This window comes from Lethenteron reissneri, chromosome 2 (genome assembly GCF_015708825.2).
Source record: "Lethenteron reissneri isolate LAM-NWPU_2019-01 chromosome 2, ASM1570882v1, whole genome shotgun sequence".
In the NCBI taxonomy this organism is placed as follows: Eukaryota; Metazoa; Chordata; class Hyperoartia; order Petromyzontiformes; family Petromyzontidae; genus Lethenteron; species Lethenteron reissneri.
The window spans coordinates 15425776-15442411 of record NC_083780.1 but is presented as its reverse complement, the minus strand read 5'-3'; the positions used below and the strand labels follow the sequence as shown (position 1 = coordinate 15442411).

At 44.0% G+C, this 16636-nt stretch overlaps 1 protein-coding gene across 1 annotated transcript in view; it reads left to right on the top strand.

Moving 5' to 3' along the window:
- LOC133340830 (oncoprotein-induced transcript 3 protein-like) overlaps positions 1-9817 on the top strand; it is a 31845-nt gene extending 22028 nt beyond the window's left edge. Inside the window, exons 16-22 of the mRNA XM_061549257.1 lie at positions 147-334; positions 1646-1779; positions 2863-2989; positions 3823-3932; positions 5064-5160; positions 6780-6963; positions 8708-9817. Of these exons, the coding sequence (XP_061405241.1) occupies positions 147-334; positions 1646-1779; positions 2863-2989; positions 3823-3932; positions 5064-5160; positions 6780-6963; positions 8708-8871 (1004 nt within the window). The 3' untranslated portion in view covers positions 8872-9817. The remainder of the gene's footprint in view (positions 1-146; positions 335-1645; positions 1780-2862; positions 2990-3822; positions 3933-5063; positions 5161-6779; positions 6964-8707) is intronic.
- The last annotated feature ends 6819 nt before the right edge of the window (positions 9818-16636 follow it).

Here is a 16636-nt window from a genome sequence, read left to right as displayed (position 1 = left end):
GGTAGTTACTGCCCTTTATCAATCAACTGCTGCATGAAAGGCTCCCTACATCGAGTCTCTGGGGTGGTAATGGTGTTGAGGGTGAGATATTTTATTTGTGCCTCGATAAAGCCGCGTGCTCTTATTAATCTGTACAAATGTGTTAGATGGAGCATCACTGCAAGTGAACTGCACTTCGGAATACATAGAGTTTAAGATCCCGCAGAGTAAAGTGAACTCGCTCGGCCTCTCAAATTACGATGTCCACCTGGAGGACCCCTCGTGCCGGGGATACTCCACCGGACACTACGTGGTCCTGCAAACCCACCTCCAGGCCTGTGGCACCACGAGCCAGGTACAGTATTCATTGCCCGGACCCAGATCCCTACTCATACACACAGGTAGCTTGGCAACCAATTCGAACATTACCATGGCAACCCATTCACACTCGTACCTGGGAGCCAAGACTAAGGACATGGGACTTTATCGTCCACCACCCATTGGGGCTGTAGAGCCAATATCTCACTCACAAAAGACATGATGTCATGGACCTTCACCCCTCTTGTGTGGGACATTAAGTTCAAATTTTATTGTGGGTTTAATAGGAGGCGGTGGTAGCTGCAGCTGTACATACCTCGTCATATGATTAGGTGAAAATGAAATTGATAAATAAATATTTGGGTTTACCTGTTGGTATTGTAAAAAGCACAAGTGGTCTGTAATCATGGTCAACGTTAATCAAAATTGAGTCCGAAGTGGCTGAGTAGCTTGGGAGGATCATAATGACCATTATGAAGCACGTACATCATTTGTCACTTTGTGACTATCGGAACTGGATGCATTATGGATTATTGCAGAAGGAAAGTCCTTTCAGGATGGAGGTTAACTCCATTTCACCGAACATAACAAAAACAATGCGCTCCATGTATAAATTTGCTGGCATTGAAATATCAACGTGGAAATATGGAAAATAGATTGGCATGCCTTTCAATTTAAAATGGATCCTGATTGTCCGCAATTTCACTGATCGAGATTTTTTTGTTTTTAATCAAAGTCACACCCAATTGTAAAATATTTGTAACACCTATTATTGAAGAAGATGAACACTAAACCTAGTTGTATCACTGTCTTGAGTGAAATGTATTTATCTGTGTGGTTTATAATGTTAATGAATATTTGCATGCGTTTCTAGGATTTTCTGTTAGACCTGTGCATGGTTACAATGTTAAAATACTTTTTAGTGGCAGTTGTAATGTTCTGTTTAAATAATGCCTACGATGATGTTGGGTAAGAGACTTATTGAAGAGACTGAGATGGGTTTATAGTATTATATTTCATTTCCTGACAAGATCATCACGATAAAGATGTCAAATTTTTCCATTAAAGGGAGCTCTGGAGGAAATATTTCCACCCCATGACACATTTTGCTGAAATAAGTTACCAACTGTGGTCATCTGTTGGAAGCCCTTGCCCAGTGAAAAACCATCCTCATTCTCATGGTAAAAACAAATATGTATTTAAAATGACCACTGTTGACCAAACCACACAGACTCACTTCTACCCCCGCCCGAAAATAGTGAACTCGCAACCCTCCGTTTGTGGTGCAAGTTCTGTAACCACAACAGTGGGTGCACCGCATTGCTTCCGTCTCGCTTTTCCCCAACAGACAATCGGCGACACCGTTGTGTACACGAACACGGCGTACGGCTTCATACCAGGGACGAAGTTCAAGAAGCTGCGCATCCCCTTGCACTGCTACGTCGGCAACCAGGGAAAGGTCGTGGCCAGCTTTGCTCCAAGGTGACAGCAGTAACGCTGGGACACGACGAGGAGGAGGAAGGTTATCTCCCCCCACTTGGCATGCTTGGTAGATGAACAAAAAAGCCTCTTGTCCATCAAATAAAAAGTCTGTGGAAAGAAAAGATGCAGACGTAGTGTACAGCAATGTTTTTTTTTGCAGCACCAAGAAGTCACCCATATGCAGGGATACTGTCATGAAAACAGCAATAGTTCCCATCGAATGCTCTGACTCAAACTCTGCCCCTCAGCCTAACTCAATCAGAACAAACACCCCTATTGTCCAAGTGTGTTCCCCAAATTCAAATTGACAATGGGTGGCGCTCATCTCAGTTGGTGGCCCTAACATAATGATTGGACATTCCACGTTCCTGTGGCAGAGACTGTTTGTTGAAGCCCACAGGGAGTGATACATTCAATTTGGAACTAATTCATTGTTTCCATCTTGCCAGGACCTCCCTGGAAATGAGATGCGAATCTTAAGGTGGTTATTCTGGTGAAATAAAGTGTAATTAGTATTTAGACAGCTTGGCAAATAAAAACTATCGTTCTTATAACAGGATAATAACAACATCCAAGCACTATCCAGGCTCAACCCTGCTTATTCATTTGTATTTGTCTTAGCCCAATCTTAACTCCTAACCAATAGAACAAGCTTTTCCAAAATTCAAAACTAAACCTAAATGTTATCATAAACCACACCGTAACACTTCCAGCTGTGACTTGGCTCTCAAATTAAGGAGCAGCACTGTACAAGGTATCCATTAGAATGACTTGCTGATGGCGTGTTATCTTTCTGTATCTACAAATCAGGGTATGAAGGGCATCAACATTCTTAATATTTATTCTTTAAGCTCGAGATACATGTCTTAGTACAAATATGTTATTTTGATTCATCCGTGTAAGTTGCAATGCACGCCGCGTTAAGCCTCCAGCCACTAGAGACCGCTACGTTCACCGCAACATAAAAAATAATATTTTCTTGAATAAAATCGCCACCCTGACTTGGGAGGGCGAATCATTAGATCCGCTTACATTTATTTTTTTGTAAGAGAGCCTCTGAACATCCCTGTGTTCTCATGGCAGGGTTCACGACCAGTACAGCACGGCCCATTTTGAACTGAGTATGAAGCTCTACACGAACTGGCATTTTGACCATCCCATCTCTTCGTACCCATTCTCAGTGGAGCTCGGAGATACAATCTATGTGGAGGTGAGGACTGTGCTCTCAAAAAAACACAAATCGCATGGTAGGTGGCGTTTTGGAAATCTGCAATCCTCATCTCTGAAGTTGGACGTAAGCGGGGCAACTTTGTCGCACTATCTTTTAGGCCTATGTGTGCCATTGCCCGAAGCATTCAACTATTCATTAAACATTGTTTCCTTTTAAAGCAGTGTTATTGATTAATGTGACTTTATTTGTGAGTTGAACTTATGCACCACTGTCAATGCAGCATCATAAAATACAATGTGTTTAATTTTGTTGCACAATGTATGCTCGAGTCTCCAGATATTATGCAAGTGCTTACATTTAACATTTTAACTTTGAATAAACTCTCATTGCTTTTGGTCTGCAATAAACAATAATAAACAATTATATCCGGCTATCAGCTATTGTTTTAACCATTATTACAGTACCATCGAATAAGCAATTTGTTGAACTGGGTTTTAAAGTCGAATAGGCAATATGGGTAAATAAAGTCTATCCTCCTTGCCTCCCCCATCCCACCAACTTTATATATGTGATGGATGTATGGAGAATCGTTTGTTTCATATAGTTTGCTCTGTGGAAAATATTACAGTCCATTGTCAATTTGCATGCAGGTTTGGCCATACTTCGCCATAACTGATCAGTGTGAGTTGGTGAAAGGGAGGCCAAGTGCTGATGTTAGAATCAGAATCTTTATTTTTTTTAGACTGGAGGAATCCGATTTAGCTATGAAGCTCTTTTTAACAGATATCCAGTATGATGTTGTTAGTAATACGTTGACACAAACTGGTTCTGGACAAATGATTGGAGCTTCGATCTGTCTGTTGTTTCACCAGGTGCTGCTCAACTCCTACGAACATGACCAAGAGCTGATGCTGGTCACGTGCAAGGCCTCCCCCTACCCAGGGGCCTCGGAGAGTGACTCCTACATCTTGCTCCGAGAAGGGTACACAACATGGCTTATTGTCTTATAGGCATGTCACAAGACATCTATTGTCTTATAGGAGTGTCACAAGACATCTATTCAACTGAAACTGTCTTATAGGCGTGTCACAAGACATCTATTCAACTGTCTTATAGGCGTGTCACAAGACATCTATTCAACTAAAGTTGTCTTATAGGAGTGTCACAAGACAACTATTCAACTGAAGTTGTCTTATAGGAGTGTCACAAGACATCGATTAAACTGAAATTGTCTTATAGGGGTGTAACAAGACATCTATTCAACTGTCTTATAGGCGTGTAACAAGACCTCCTCATCTGAAATTGTCTTAATCCCATGATACATGCATCGAAGAACGTGTGTGAGCATTCATTTTCTTCGTAGAGTGTGTATACGTGTATCTATATATGTAAAATCGCAAATCTGTCTGTCTGTCTGTGTGTGTGTCTGTCTGTCTGTGTGTCGCCGGACCATACGCAGTTTCATTGGACGAAATGTGAGGGATTTGCGAGACGCGATTGGTCCGTTTGGTTTTCCACAGCGGTTGCCCCTGGCAATGGGTAGCGACGCATTCACTGCGGGGTGGACGCCATTTTTAATCCTCGTTAAAAATATGCGCACGCATTAACACGCGACTCTGAGGTAAATTCATCAAAGTTTCACGTCCTCTTCACTCCCCCCCCCCCCCCACCCCAATGTGTGCAATTACTATTATAGGGTCGGTAGATAATAAAATTATAGCGATTACACAGTATTATTGTAGCGCGCGGGGGGGGGGGGGGGGGTAACGGCCCCGGTACCCAGCCTCAGCCGGGTGGGCAATTTAGGCGAGGCCGGAGGCTCTGCACGGTACTAGGCCTCGACACCCCACCACACTATAGGCCGTACATATTACTGCACAGCGGCCGAGGAGATTGTGGCTGGGGGGGGGGGGGCAGGGGTAGCAGCCCATCTGTGTATATATGTAAAGTTATTAAGAAATATATTTTTCACCCGGGCAACGCCGGGTACTTCTGCTAGTGTGTATATAAAACTGAAGTCAATGATTTGCACACTATTCTCGTAAAGAGATTAATAAATTCTGTTGTCAATTGGAGAGTCCAGGATTGCATGCATTCCCTCTGTTGGCTGTAGGTGCCCTGAGGACCATTCTTACAACATCTACCCGAGCAGCGATGACACGAAGAAGCACTTCAGCTTCCAGAGCTTAGAGATGAGCAACGGTGCACAGGTGCTCTATTTCTTTCAACGATTGCATTGAATGCAGCTGCGGCCACTAAAACTATAAACTATTTTTTATATTACCGGGTAAGGCCCACTGAGCTATGTAGCTCTTTTTCAGAAGCGATTTAGCCACAAATGATAGCTAAACAATGTGGCTTGTCATATGGAAATTATTAGCAGCCAAATATTTTAAACATATGTTAATTCTAAGTGTGGAAGGAAAAACTGGAGGACCCGCAAACTCGAACTATACAGCAGGTGTCTGGGTAGGGATCGAACCCACGACCTCCTGTATACCAGGCGAGGTAGTTAACATCTCACCACCGCGGTGCCTGTGGACTAGGAGAGTCCACAGGAGACACGCGAAACACATTTCCGTTTCAACGTGTTTCGTGTGGTAGTTTTCGTAGGGCCCATTTGTCAACCCGCTGCTGGATGAGGGCCTCACCATGCCATACAGGTCGTGGAAGTTATTGGAACATACTTCACCACACTGGTCAGTTCTGGAATTGGAAGTCGTGGAAGCGTAGCTCTGGGAACATAATACAGTACATGTTTCCCTCGATTTATGCGATAGTGGATGTGTTACAAATCAAGTGAAAGTGCAAAGCATAAACTACCGTCACCCTGACTACAATGCAGTGCACGAGGAGACAGCTTTCTGCTGAGTAGCACATACAGTCCACACAATGTTGTCTCCTGTCTTATCGCATAGACACATGTGGGTGAATTAAAACCGCATATAGAGTGTTTGGGTATAAATAAGTTCGCCACAAGTACACGAAATTTCACAAACTGAAGTCGGGGAAACTTGCACAAGAATACATTTGGCTGCACTGTCCTCTGGTGCTCAAACACAGCCCGCAGCAGCCTGCTGAGTGCAGGGTGGTCGCCCATCCAGCCACTGGCCAGGCTCAATTCTGATTTGCTTCCGAGATCTGACAACATCAGGCGCGTTCCGGGTGATTTGGTCCTCCTCTTGTTGGAGTGCATATCACGAAGAGGTCATGGGACAGACCCAGGTGGCATGGGTTCACTGAATGAGATGACTGGCAGAAGCACCACCTTGTACAGTTTATCCGCCCATCACTGCGCTAGTTGTTGTGAGCAATGCACCTCTGCCCTCCACTGTTGTTGGATCACGATTGCTTGCAGCAGAAAGACAAAGATCCCCGATATATTTTTCGATTTAAAGCTTTCGTGACTGCAGGGATTCATCTTCTTGGTTCTTTCGGTAAAGTCACGTAGGGGGGAAATAATAAAATAATTAAAATAAAACCTAATAAAATGAAATTCTCACGACGTTTCGGCCACAACGCAAGCAGCCGTCCTCAGGTGAAGAAAAAGAGCTGTGGGAAAGACCGCGTCTTAATGAACACTGCTAAGCTTGGCAGCGTATTTTAAGCTGGGTGAGAGGAGGAGAGAGCCTTGACAAAGGAGTTTACATAGAGGCCGAGTCGACCTAGAGGAGGCCTTAGGAGTGATTCAGATAAGCGTCACTGGTGGTGATCGTGAGCGGGAATCGAACTCGGGTGGCCGGGTTCGTAACGTAGCACGCTGACCGCTGCCTATATGCACACGCGCACACACACACACACCAAGTAATGCTTAGCCTGGATCATGCAGGTCTATCTGGAGTGCACTGTTCACGTGTGCAATGCCTTGGACTGGCACTCGCGCTGCCGACAAGGCTGCATTGAGCGCGGCAACCGGACGGCACGCGACGTTGGAGAGGAGCCGCACGCGGCAGCGGAGAAACCCATCGACCTGTCCCAGGGCCCCGTGCTCGTGCTGCGCAAACAACGGGACGGTGAGTGTCGCTTCTCCCCGGCCTCGTCCTCCAAATGTGTTCGCACAGATTTCGGCACTCTGTGTGTTGTTCTCGGCTTGGACCTTTCCCCCACTGGGGAATGAGGCTTCCCTCAATTGCTTCCATGCCTTGCTATTTCCTCTTGTTCAGTAGTGTCCTCCGAATTATTTGATTGCATCTCACTCTCTCTTCGGCTGCTGTCCTCTGCTTATTTTGCTCTTTTTCTCTCTCTTGGTATCCACCCCGTCGTTAAAGTTGCCCATCTCACGTCCGGTGTTACCATTGCATGGCCTGCTCATTACATTTAATTCATTTTGCTTTAATAACAGCATCCTAATCCATGTTCTTTTCCTTATTTCTTCATGACTACTCTTTGGGTCTTTCGGTAAAGTCACATAGAAAGATAGAAACAAGATCACGACGTTTCGATCACAACACAAGCAATCGTCTTCAGGTGAAAAAAAATACAGCAGGTGAACTGCTGAGGCAGGAGAAATATAGCGGGAGAGCTACTGCAATAAGAGATGGATGCAACCCCCAAGGGTAAGTGGGCGGGGCTAGAGATGGAATTTGCATGTAAATGTAAGATCGGAGAGCCTGATATACATCACGACTGTTTCATAGATAAAAAAACTGTTTTCACTTGTCTGTGGTCCATCAACAAAAACTGATGAAATATAAGTGGACACAGCCTCACATACATGATGATCAAATGGGTATCATTAGCGTTTCACTTCTGCTCTACTGCTGCTTCTGTTGCTACGATCGCTGTTCCTTCTCCTCCTGCCGCTCTTACTGCTGCTGATGCAACATCTGAGGCTGTTCCTGCCACCGCTGCTTCTGTTACTGGTAATGTTTCTGCCGATGCGTTTTGTTGTTGCTGCTATTGCTGCCTGTCTTGTTGCCAATATCGCCGAGTCTAGTACGTTTTATTTGTAATTAATCTTTGGCGCCTGTCTGTTATAGATCAGCCATCCAAGGCGCAATTGCATCAACAGCAAAAAAGAATACAGCAAAAATTATTTAAAAAAGGTTAAAATGCGGGACTTAACCGTGTATATCAATTTTGATTTGAAGCTTTCATGACTACAGGAATCCATACTCTTTGGGTCTTTTGGTAAAGTCACGTAGGTACAAAAAATTATAGATCACGATGTTATGATCGCAACACAAGCAATCGTCATCAGGCGGGACAACCACAGCAATAAAAAAAACTGCTGAAGTAGGCGAGAGATCTGCCGTGGCAAGAGGTTATATAGGCCTCGGCAGTGGGGGGGGGGGGGGGGGGAGAGAAGGGGGGGGGGGGGGGAAGGAGGCGGGGCAGAAAGTGCACCCCGCAGTAGCAACCGGGTCACTGGAGTAAAGTGGGCCACCGCAGCAGCACTGGAGGGGTCGGCTGCAGGGGGGGGGGAAGAGAAGGGGGGGGGGCAGAAAGTGGACCGTGTATATCACCTTCATTATTATTTCTGCTGAAGCACCCAGTCAACCAACCCTAGGTGGGAGGTCACTCATTCTGCTCTGCTACGCCCATGCTCTGAAACTCACTTTACCCCAGCTGCCAGTGCTATCGATTCTCTGCCCCTGTTCAGGTCCAGACACAAACACAATTTTGTCCTCGGCCCACGACTGCATTCTATACTTGATGCATAAGTACACCGTTTGTCTACAGCGTCTGCAGATGTGATTGCATTGTTGTGCATTTCATAAATCCACTTTGCATTGCGTTTTGGACAACCTGCCACAGCCTCTCTGGAGCAAGGCAGCTCTGGAATGCCCGGCTGGACGGGCATGGTGTATGCCTTGGCTGCCACCCTGGCCATCAGTACCGTCTGCGTGGCCACGGTGAAAATCTACCGGCTTCGCACCACCAGGATTCGGTATCTCCCAATCTCCACCACTGATGAATGAATGACTGAACAGGCCGTGCGCTCTTTTTGCTTAAATTATGAGCTGCACCACGTACTTTTCTAACCATAAATCACTTAAGTCTCACTTTAATTTGCCATTTATTTAAACTTTGATTCAAATAGAGTAGAGCTGGTTAGTTGCAACCATTTATTGAGCTCGCAGTGTATTCAGGTATCATTGAGATATATGTTAACTTCCAGAGGTGTGAAGATACCTATATTAATTAAACAACATTGCTTCTTAAGGCTTACATCTAGTTGCGTGTGTAAAGAATGGTTGCTTTTCAATTCATGGGAAATATATCAGAGAACACTTTCCAACACGTATAAGGAGACTTTATGTAAAGCATAAAAATACATATTTCTAGTCATCAAAGCTGGAATATTAGCCAAATTAATAAAAAATGTGGCGGTTTTTATATGCAGTGATTGGTGACCAGGCTGAGATAATAAATTCGCTTTAATTGAGAATTCGGCTTAATCACAAAATAATTAAGTGGGGGTTTTAAGCGAGATGTCCAGCGGTGTTGGGCGGGACTCCTGAGACAACCAGTCCCCTCTATTTTGCAAAGATCTTATGTACAAAAAATACACCTTTTGAGTGTCGTCAACTGACTGTGAACCAGATGTTGAACCAGGTGGATGCATGGAAACGGTGGCGGTATTTGAAGGCATCGACAGCATTGGCCATGATGATCATTTTACATTTCAATACAAGTTCCTGGATGCAACCGCTGCACTCTCTCCAGTGCCATTTTATCGCTACTACACTTATTAGTAATTACTCTTTTAACTTATCAGTAATTCTGAACACTTATGCGGAACATGTCCTGTTGAAATGGAGTTCGTTTTTATTATGCAGCGTGATTTTTTTTGCAAGAAAAGGGATGTCCAACATATGTTCGCCTGCTTCCTATTATCCTGCACAAATAAACCGTTCAACATTCGTATTTCTCCGTCACTTCGTTTCTACCGGCGTTTGACAAAAACACGGATCTGCGTCTGGGTGCGTGTGTCGGCTGGGGGTGAAACCGCCCAATGCACCTGCCAGCGAGCTTCTGGTATAGACCTGTGATGCGTGCTTCTGAGAAGGACACCATTGGGCACTGCACTGCCTTTTTCAGGACTGTCGGCAAAAAATGTTGCATTCTATAGGTACGTATGTTGAACTTAGTTCGCACCCTATGAAGTCAACCGTGTTAATCGGAGGTGCAGGGGGAAGGACAACGAATTAAACACAAAAAACTGTTCTAAAGAAATTAGTTTTACAATCGAGATTTCAAATTGCGTAGCTTCAGTGGCTTCCTAATGCAGCGAGTGCCCAAGCGAGCGTTTGGTGGCATTCACCCTCCCTTGACGGCTGCTGAGCCCTGGCGGTGAGAAGTTCACACTACTATTCTGGCACATTAGGAATGGACCACTCTTTTAATTATTTCCTCGTGCAGCAGCAATGGAGTAAAGTGTGGTTTTGTGAAGGTTCTTATGTGCTGTACAGTACATAAATGAACGTCTACACCAGCATGCGATACTGAGTCAGGCCTGTAGGTGGCTGGCAGGGTTATTGAGTAACCTAACCTGGACACCAGTTACATAGTTAATGGCGACTCGGTTGAGGATTGCTGTGTGTAACACGTGCTGTTGCATTTTACAGATTATAGCAATTCATGTGTTTGCCCTCGATTTGGAGCACTTGCCGACGTCCTTCATTTCGAGTGTGCAACACTATGGTGGGCGCCGGTCTCTAAAGGAGAACCACTGTCCCGACTCAATGCATCGAAACACGGGGGACACTTGGGATACCATCGCTTCTTCTTGCATCGCGGTGGCATGAGTTGCTAACTTGTGGGGATGGATAGTAGAGCTTACGTGTTGGGAGGCTGGATGGCGGACTGGCCCTGAACCCCTCTGCTCAGGAAAGTTGCTGGACCTTACCCTGTGACTTTTTGCTGATGCTCAGGATTTTTGTGGCTATTGTCCCTCATTATGGTTATTTCATGGATATTATGCAAAACTTTTAAACTCCCCTGTATGCCCTCATATATTTAACATTTTTTGCTCTGGTGATTTTTTTCGTGTTTTGTAAACATTTACAAACATTGCCATGATTTGTACCGTGTCCAAAAAGTACAATAACATGTTATAGTGCCTGGCCAACGCAGTACATTTCGAGGGTGTATTAGTGTATTCCTGTCTTTGTTACGGCAGAGCGGAATGCCAAGTACCACTCGCTTATTGTGTGCGACACGGCGGGTGTGAGGAAGTCGCAAAGAACGGCGGTTGCAAATCGCCAACGTAATCTACTCTGAGATGTAAATTATTATTAGGACTTTGCCGGGAATGTAGATAAATGATTGTGACTGATAATGCATTATGATGCTAATTTATTTTATGTCTTGGAAGGGAAGTGATCGGAAACTGAAATATTGGTCCATCAGAGTTGTGTTTATTTTTGTCGCTATAAACTCTAAAAAGAACCATATTTTTGTTACAAATGTCCCTGGTCTATAATTGCACGCCACATATTTTTTTACCTGCACTTTATTTATAGATGTTTTCAAACGGTCAGATTTCGAAACACAATGTTCTTTTGGCGTTGGCCAACCTTACCAGCATGCGTCCGGCATTATGATGGCTCAGCTGAAACCAATGCGAAGGAAACAATCACACGTTGCTCCAGGATGTTAACCTGAAAGAGTACACTTATTTTATTAATGTATCGCGTCAGCGTCTCAACTTTTGAAGTCTGAGTGCCGAACCTAAATATATATAGACATTTAAGTTTGCACGCGAGTTACTTTAATAATTATTGTTATGTGGGTATTTATCAATGTTTCTGTGGGTGCTGTTATGCAAGTCCCCTCGAAGGAAAGCCCCCTGGGGTTTAAATTTGACCTTCAGCTCGGCTCACCTGCAGTGGGGTGCTCGGGTATCTATTGTTGTAGACGAGCCTCCTCAAAGTACCCTGGAGTAAGCAAAATGACACATGATGAATGAAGGTGTCATTTTAATGATGAATATGTAGTTAGAAGTAAAAGATAGTTTTTTAAAGAAACATGACACATTTTTATGCTATGAGGTAGCAAAGTAGAAATAATTTATCAGGCCACAAATGTTGGTGGTGTAAAACGTCGATTTTGGTCCATATGCTTCTGGGAAATATACAAATTTAAGTTCACTCAGCTGATTTTTAAATGCTGTACCCTTCCGATTGTTTATTTTCTCCCCAAGTGTATTCCCCAACCCATCTCTGCTGGGTACGCTATCGGTACCCTGTTCATGTTATGAGACAAAGAATCGAACTGTAAAATAACTTGGAGCATTGCGAACAGAGAGCTGAGAAGGGGTTGCCCTAAAGATTTTGACTGAATTTGTAAAAACTCTGCAAGTGCCCTTTACAAAAGGTATCTATTTAATGTTTGAACATCTTGGCACGTGTTTTATTGTCAGAAAGGGTAAAACGTATTCTTATTTTTTCATGCCCTTTGTATCCTTACACATTGGAGGGCGCACTTGGGATTGGCGTTCATTCATGTGTAGTGGTTCAACACGGAGGCAGTAATTCTTGAAGGCACTTTTATTATACTTAGTATCTCAATCGCATACCCTACAGTCGCCTAGGCTACACACATCCTAGCCTATACACAACACTAGCCGTCCTTACATCGATGGCGCTGACCAATACAGCCAACAAATGTATAACATAATCAACGTTTTTGGGTTTAGATCGCGTTATTTAGAAATGTGTCGTAACCCTCCACCACCCGACACGGCCAATCAGTAAAAATGTGTCACGTTGACAAAGACAAATAGTTCACTGCTTTAGCCCACCGGTGTGTTGAATGAAATTGTAAATGTTGTGGCTTCAACACACCGGTGGGCTAAAGCAGTGAACTCTTTGTCTTTGTCAACGTGACACTTTTACTGATTGGCCGTGTCGGGTGGTGGAGGGTTACGACACATTTATAAATAACGCGATCTAAACCCAAAAACGTTGATTATGAATAACATTGGTCGCGAAAGCCTACGTGTTAAACTAACTGTATAACAGCACAATATCAAGCGATGACGACTGCGGCGGCTAAGAGAAGAATGGTGACAACGACGACGATGGACTTGAGCATCACGACGGGGATCCCACTTACAATCAACAGCTCTGAGGTCCCCCACAGGGGCCCTTCTTATACTGTCAGCATGGACTGGCTCCGCCCCCGGCCACGCCCCCTTACTAGAACCTACCAGCGGGTTCTTGGTGTGCCCCTTCTGTGACCTTTTCCCTAGACCCCCCCTCTGGTGTGTAACCTGGCCTGCTGACGTCAGGGCTGCCGTAAGCCGCAGATCCCCTTCCCTGCCAGCAGCCAGCGCTATGCTGCTACACTACTATTCTATGCCACTACACCTGCATAATGACGGGCAACCGTTATTTTTATTAAATTTGTCGCAGCTGGAATTTAGCCAAATTTAATATTGTGCAGTTATTTGTTATTAGTCTGAGACCATCCATGAAGTGGCTGCACTCGAGAATCCCAGTTTAAGCACATGTAGCTGGAACCTAGATTCAAACCCAGGATTGCAGTCAAGCTGACTTTCCACTCTTGACAACAGCACTCCAAGTCACTCAATGACCTCATTATCAATTACTGAATTGGTTAAATGTTTCCTTCTAGTGCTGGACGCAGCAGCTTATTTCGAGCTGGGGTAGGTGGATCACACAGTGTATGCCCGCCTACAAAGGCCACGGGATGTCTAAAGGAGGTATTGCAGATCTTTACATGCTTTACATCGTTACATTTCCCCTGAATATGTTTTCGCTTTAATTGAAGTTGTATATAGCCTTATGCATAACCTTATAAACTCAACTCCAAAGGGCTAATGCAATCCGTAATACAAACTTAACTTTAGACACACAAGGGTGACATTTTCCTAATCACTGTCCATTGTCCACCAATGGATGAAAGCCTTTCCACTCCACCGCTATCCCTACTAACCATATAAATAGCCCTAACCATAAAATGAAGCCGACCCCAACGCCATATCCATAATATGAACCAAGAATCCTACCTCCAAACATCTAATTCATCACCCGAACAGTAAATCATAATACTAATAGTGCAAACCCATGCACCGTTGAAGCTGGAAGAGGCTTACATAAAAAAATTCTCACAAATAAACATCATAGGTCAAAACGCGCCTGCAGAAAGCGTCCGTCAAAATGTAGTTACGACATTTGTTTGGCACGCTTCATTGCAAAACACGCGGCGTCAGAATTTTACAGGCCTAATTTGAAACAACTGTCAAGCCACACAATTGAATGTCTGTGTAAAATGTCAGACAAAAATTACCACAATGCCACTCTTCTGAAGACGGAATGCATTCGTAGGAGCATCACTGTGATCGAAGTCGCACAGCACAATGTAGCTGGCTAGCTCTTTGGTAATGCAGCTTTGGCAGAGGTGTGCAAGCACACTTAATAAAAACAACACATCCGACAACAACAGGCACTTCCTCATAGCACATTTTTCTCACTTTGAAAAACTGTTCATACTTCGTCATACAGTCTGTGTGAAAAACATGCATGCACTATCCACATAACTTGTTAATGTTTTTTTCTGGCAAAATCAATTGTTATTTAAAAGTTTATAGATTCCGACAACAGCTGAGTGCCGGCGAACAGTGTAAGGCCAGTTCTTAAAGGCAGCATAAGAAAAATGATGGTTGCGCTATTTCGTATCTAATATATGGTTTCATATGGATAACAATGCCAGACAGTTATCGCACAGAATAGGACCATAAAACATATCACAAATCAATGCCTGCTTCACAAAGACGAAGGAGGAAGCATCACAGCGATTCGCTACTCCGCTAGTCCTAACGAAATCATCGAGCTCAACCACCTCAATATACAATGATAGTTGTTACTCTACATGAACATGAGTCACGCGAAAAATATTATCACACTAATATTACTTTGTTATCACTCAGGCAAACCAACAAAGTACAAGAAAGAGCGAATACACAAACTCATCTGAAATGTTACATTTGACAATGTGTGGCCTTATACCGGGGTAAGCGGGCAAACACGTATGTTTTATGGAATAATTGACTGGTCGTGATAGCTAGCGGGCTTATATTTACGAATGGCTGAATTACAATGTTTTCAAGTCATCATCATCATCATCCTATATTGGTCTATTGAGATGTTTGTTATCACGCTACTAGTAATGTGTTAAAATATTTGAAAGATGTCAACCTTTCCACTATTAAGCCAAAAACAGAACATTATTACAAACATCATATTTTCAACTTGTAACGCACTGCGCAGTGTTCTTTAAAACTGATTTTTGTATTTAGTTTGTCCTTCTCCCGCACCTCCGATTGGCACGGTTGGCTACGTATGGTGCGAAAGAAGTTCAACACACATACTCTCGAAGAGAGAGAGCGACTCAGAGGCGCGAGGAGAAACCACAGACAAGCGGGACGGCAGCAGCAGCAATGAGCTGGCACCACCAACTGCCCAAGCTCTGCGGTCACCTCGAAATTAAAATGTCATCGTTCAATTAACGAGTTTTTACATTTAGGAGGAAACTGGAGCACTCAGAAAAAAAACCCATGCGTGCCAGGGGGGAACACCCTCTCACGTGCAGACGAAACAAGAGGAGTCCGCAGTTTTGCTGTACCGCCTTATCTTGGCGAGTACCAGGGTATGACACCTCGACGCCTGCGAATAGGGAGTTTCTCAACATTTAAGGTTAAAATGGGAGCACCACACCTCGCCCAGAGAGTGCTATCACGTTGATGGTCACAACACGCGTGCAGTGATGTCATTTGTCAATTATGTTTTCTATATTATTTCAGACCGGTTAAATAGTCCATTTAGACCACCATTGAGAGTAGAAATGTGTTTAATTTCAAGACAGAGAGCTGGCTCAAAGGCATTTAAACCAAAAAGGTTCTAAAATGTAAGCTTAGTATTAAACATTATAACAGCCAAACGGGTCTGATCATGCCACAAATTGGAGGCAGACATTAACATCTAAGACAGCAAACGGTCACATCAGTAATATGTTTCATAGTGACAGAGTTAAACAACTCAAACGTTTCCTCGAGTGCAACATCTTTTTTTCTGAAAATATCTGGGCAAGCATAAAATAGACGAAATGTTCGACAGTACAACAAAAGTACAGCGTTAAGCAACAGCGAATGGTCCTAGATTTTAAACAAATATTTGGTGATACTACCGCTGTTAGTGGTGCAAATGGGCCCTTATTCCTTATGCTACGAAGGGGCATTCATTACCATTCGTTGCTCGACAGATTGCCTTTCATTTTTTTACTTTTAAGGCAGTGCTAGTGACAAATGTGTTGAGTGTTTTTTTTCTAATTAAATACACAGTGGTAAGAAATCGTAGAAGACGTTCTAGATGGCAACAAATTGCAACACGGAGTTAAGCAAGTGAAATGCCCTCCAGTGAAATGACTCAAAGGACACTCAAGCAAGTAACCGGCGCGATTCAGCTCAAACGAACAAAAGGTGACGCGTGGCTATTGGCACGGGCTGCGGCCGGTCGCTAGGCTATTTATGTTTCACTAACCGCTGTCAGCCAATAACACGGCCACACCGACCTCACAAGAGGTATTACGTGGTCACACCCTGCCCAGGCGCTTTTCTGTCTGTGTACAGCAGCATCAGCGTATCACAGATTCTATTCAAATTCGGGGGACGAGGGGAGGAAACACAACACAGAGCCGTCACCGTCCTGTCCACACCTC